Here is a 5,158-nt window from a genome sequence, read left to right on the forward strand (position 1 = left end):
CATCAATTGGCTGTCACCTGCACATCCCCTACAGAGGACTGAGCCTGCAACTCGGGCATGTGCCCTGGCCGGGAATTGAACTGGTGACCTCTTGGTGTATAGGATGACTTTTAACCACAGAGCCACACCAGCTGGGCAAGTAATGTATATTTTAAGGACTGTAATATTTCACTACACTGAAGGAAAATAAATAACTTGATTATTTGACATTTAGATAGATTTGCAAGCAAGGATTTTTTTTACAGTTTAATATGTATGAACTTCCTTTATGAAAGTGAAATATGCTTGTGGCTTAGTCATTTTTGAAGAATCCGAGAGGGCAGCCACTTACAGCCGAGGAAAATGATTTCTTCCTTTCAGTCTCCTTGCTCAGCTGGTACACGCATGTGATACAGTCAACCATTTCAATAATTTTCTTTGGTTGTAAGTATTTCTGTTAGTCGGTATTCACTTTATACAATAAGCTAACTAATCCCAAAGTTACTATCACATCTGGCAGTGGCGACGGACCACATCTGCCAGGGGAGAGGTCTAGAACAACAGCATCCTCTTATGCAGATAAGAAGCTCCTAATTGGGGACATAATTCCAACCATGTATTTGCTTAAATACATGTTTATTTAAATTCAAAGTATGATGGGTGTTTGGAATATGTAGGAAATGGGGGTAAAAACGTTTTCAGCCATCATTAAAAAACAGAACCATTTGGGGGGAAAACCATGTGGGTGAAAGAATGATAACTCAAAGAATGGCTACCCATTCCGTCATCCACAGAACAGAAATGAAGCCTGGCTTAGGCGGGCACTGGAGATATCAAGGGGAATATTTTATAAAGTATATGACTGTCTAACCACTATGCTGTACACCTGAAACTAATACATAATAATACTGAATGTAAAAATTAATTTTAAAAAAGAGCAGAGTTTGAGAGGAGGGAGACCCAGATATTTCTTCTCTGTTCCCTCCATGTTTCAGTCCAGGGTTCCAGCAATGGCTGCGTCCCACAGCCACAGTTCACTCTGCACCCATTCTCCAGGGACCGTGGGGCTCCTCCCGCTGCCCCTGTGCCTCCGAGTAGTACTAGTCTTTGAGCCTTGACTAGCTATTGCTGCGTCCCTTCACCCCACCCACACTTCTGTTATGAGCCCCTCCATTAAAGTATCTTCAATGGAAACAAAACAACAAACAAAAAAGGAACTGAAACCCGGCTTAGTTCATTTCAGCATCAAGTAGGAATCTATTCCCCAAGAGCCATCATGGAAGTAACATGATTGCATTTCGTCACTCAGTGATGTGGGCTGCCCCAACCAAGAGGGTCTGTGGGCGGGTGGCTGCACGTACGTGTCCGGGTTCTCTGTGATGATCCCGTCCCCAGATTTCCCTGGGCCCTGGATGGATTCCATTGCTGTGGAGTAGAGGACCTTCTGCATCCCAGGCCGCTTCGCATCAGGCGCATTTTGTGCCGTGTCCTCTTCTTTCTCTTTGAGGCAATGGTCTAAGATGTGGATTCCCAGCAAAAGGCTATAGTCCATGATCTTGAAGCTTTCCAGCACCTGGATAAGAAAAAGAACCAGGAGGCCGGTCAACTCCAATGGCTTGTAAGTCTCATCTACACAGAACCAGAGAGCTCTAGCTATACAGACACACAGCACCTGCATTCTCCCCCTCCCAGGAGGGTGGCTGATAGAGGAAAAATCAAAATAAAAACATTTGAGGCATTATTAGGTCTTGTGCAGTAAGGATTATCATAATGGCTCCAAAATAGTATTTTTATGCAAATCTAAAGCAAGCACATCTTTTCCTAATGTTCCACATATGTTACTCTAATGGTATTTACTGAACAATTTCCATGTGCCAGGTCCTAAATGGTTTACTTGGGCTCAATCCTCACAACTCTTTGAGCTACGTACTATTCTTCTATTTCACACGTGAAAAAATGGAAGACACAGAGATCAAGTAATTTGTTCAATGCCACACAGCTTGTAAGTGACATTGGCTGGACTTGAACCCAGAAGTCAATTCCAGCATCCATACTCTTAAGCACTAGGGCAGAGAAACCAAAAACCAATGGTCTCTACATCTTGTATCCTCCTCAGCATGAAGACTCAGCTGGAATATTTTTGTCTGGATTCTGTTTTCAACATCTTAATCTTGTGAGCGTTCAGTGGTCTCGTCAAAGCTTGCCTTTCAAAGTTTCCATTTGGTTCCTTAGCAAGTCTTTTTAAAAATGATGATCTCAACAAAGAACATGACTTACTGCTTAATTATCCACTTGGCAAACAGTGGGGAAGAGCAGGAATTAATAGTAGTTGGATACAGCCAGCGAGATAGTGATGTTCTGACAGGAAAGTGATGGGAAACAAGGTCAAGATAAGAGGAAGCCAGCAGGGCTTTCAAGTGTAGGTGAGGCTTTGACCCGTCTTCAATGATGAAGACTGTTTAAGAGGAGCCCCTGAAAAAGGGGTAGTTTCCTCTCTGATAAAATTATTTTTCTATTAGTTTGTACATGATTCTCCTCCACAACAGATTTTTGTTGTTGTTGTTAATGCTCACCCGAGGATATTTTTTCCATTGATTTTTAGATAGAATGGAAAGGGGAGAGGGGGAGAGAGAGAAACATCTATGTAAGAGAGAGACATCCATTGATTGCCTCCCACACATGCCCTGACCGGGCTGGGAATGAACTGGCAAGCCAGGTACGTGCCCTTGACTCGGAATTGAACCCAAGACCCTATGGTACTAAGACTGGCACTCTAACCACTGAGCAACATCAGCCAGGGAACAATAGATTTATTAATACCTGGCATTTCACACACAAAGCTGCTCAAAACAGCCCAGAAAGTAAGACCATCCTGAATGGCGGCACAGCTGACTCAACATACCTGGTAATTTGCCACTTAGTTAGGAAATGCCTTTGAGGCGCAGAGTCTATAGGTACTTGTTTAACCAGCAGTTGAATATCCAGAATTTCCTATGCTTCTCATTTTCCCTCGGCCCAACTGCTTTTTGATCAGCCATGTATGGTACTATAAAGAGGGGTCAGGCCTGAGCATCTGCATACCTGTGGGCCTTCACCACACCCACACCTCATGGACCATTTGAGAGCAGGCTCTGTGAACAGAGCACATGTGGCCTGGAAACATGGGTTATCTCTGGGCCACACATCTTTGCTGTCAATGAGGAAAACGGAAAGTGGGCTGCAAAGGAGTATCAACTACTCCCTAGTGCTCACCCTTCATCTCTTGGATGCTAAGTTGGGAACTTTCAGAAAGGAGGCAGACAAGAGCCGAGAGGAGAATCTTATTACCTACGAGGTTTAGGCCGTGAAACGTTCTAACCCAAGAGCCAAGAGAGTGGCCTCATAGTAATGAGGACTCAGCTTCCCTAACCTGAGGGGGAGCGCTCCAAACTGGAAGGGGAAGAAAGGGTGATAGCTGTTCCTGTCACCCCCATGGACTCAACACGATGGCATCGGCCCCCTGATTGGTTTGAGTGCCTCACCCCTCCACAGAGTAGCACGGAGCCAAGGAAGAAGACAGGGCAGCTCTGCATCAGGGTTGCCAAGAACCCAGCTTCTTAAAACACGAATAGAGCCTGGATGCTTCCCTCAGACAGAAACAAGTGCAAAGGGATCTCAGGCCTTTTATTAGCCAGACAAATGGACAGCTTGGGGACTGTGTCCACTCAGGAGCTCCATAAACCTGCACAGGGATCACCACCTGCAGATGCTAATTTTCATATCACATTCTCAGTGCTAGTGGACCCTTCTTACACCGTTGGATAAGGACATGCAGGGTAAAGAGCACGGACTCTGTGACCTTCGGCTGGGGTCACAGCACCTCCCTGTGTCTCGGTTTCTTCCCCTGTGAATGGTGACAATGGTATTACCTACTGCATGGGGTGCTTGTGGAAATTAAATATGGCAATGCAGGTGAAGTCCCTAGAAAAATTCCTGGCACAAAGAAAGAGCTCAAATAACTGCTAGCTATTATCATCATAATTATAGGTCATGGTGACTCATTGCTCACGCTAGTATGAGAGATTATACATATTAGGTTGAAATAAACACCCCTGGAATTATACTTCTGAAATAAAAAATTCCTAAAAATCCAACCAAGACATTCATTTCTAGCTGCTTACCAGTACCCTTTTGGTGAATCCCGATTCCTTTAAAAAGCTTTGGGGTGGTGGGTATCCAATAGTATAACTTGGATATTCAATGGGAAAAGGTCAGCTGACAACACAGCAATTCTGGTGAAGAGGCTATAAAATGATGGCCTCGTGATCTAAGGGAACAGTCTCCATTTTAATGGGCAAAACCCATAGCCTTATGCCCTAACAGCTCAAACTACTGCTTGGTAAGGATTCCCTTAAAGTGGTGAAATGGCTTCAAAAGCAAATGCTAGTGACGATGTGGCAAGTTCCTAACAGGCCTGGGAGCGTACAGATCGAAAGGCACTCCTGATACCATCATATTTATTTCATTTCCTTCTGCAAGCTACCCACAAATTAATTCTGCTGGTCTCTTTAGAAAATAATTTTTCTTATATTTTTAATGCAATGTCCAACCTGAACTGCTTCGTTTGTACTTGAAGCCTCTTTTCTTGCCCAAGGACAGGCCAAAGAGAACATGTGCATTTTATACGTGGTACAAAATTAGGCTGTGGTCCAATTTCAGCCATTGGTGCTATCCCAATGCTTTAAGCGGTCGAATGTTTATCCTGGTTTATTTTTTTAAAAAAAATTAACTTCAAGAGTTTATTTTTGTGTAGGGCGGTCTAGTTTCACTTTTTTGCATGTATCTGTCCAATTTTCCCAACACCATTTATTGAAGAGAGTGTCGTGACTCGATTGTATGCTCTTGCTTCCTTTGTCAAATATTAATTGAGCATCATGGCTTGGGTCGATTTCTCGGTTCTCTGTTCTGTTCCATTGGTCCATATGTCTGCTCTTGTGCCAGTAACAGGCAGTTCTGAGATAAGGACATGCAGGATAAAGAGCATGGGCTCTGTGACCTTCGGCAGTTCATAGCACCTCCCTGTGTCTTGGTTTCTTCCCCTGTAAATGGTAAGAAGTGGCTTTGTAATATAGCTTGATATCTGGTATTTTGATTCCCTCCTATTTTATTCTTCTTTCTCAGGATTGCTGTGGTTATTTGG

At 43.7% G+C, this 5,158-nt stretch overlaps 1 protein-coding gene across 4 annotated transcripts in view; it reads right to left on the reverse strand.

Annotated features, from left to right (window-relative positions):
• The window catches only part of PIP5K1B (phosphatidylinositol-4-phosphate 5-kinase, type I, beta), a 309,531-nt gene that overhangs the window by 79,988 nt on the left and 224,385 nt on the right, over positions 1–5,158 (reverse strand). For all 4 annotated transcript variants that reach the window (XM_015565018.1, XM_015565016.1, XM_015565015.1 and 1 more), the window contains one exon: positions 1,341–1,552. In XM_015565018.1, coding sequence (XP_015420504.1) covers positions 1,341–1,552 — 212 coding nt within the window. The remainder of the gene's footprint in view (positions 1–1,340; positions 1,553–5,158) is intronic.

The sequence above is a fragment of the Myotis davidii genome, unplaced genomic scaffold (genome assembly GCF_000327345.1).
Source record: "Myotis davidii unplaced genomic scaffold, ASM32734v1 scaffold616, whole genome shotgun sequence".
In the NCBI taxonomy this organism is placed as follows: domain Eukaryota; kingdom Metazoa; phylum Chordata; class Mammalia; order Chiroptera; family Vespertilionidae; genus Myotis; species Myotis davidii.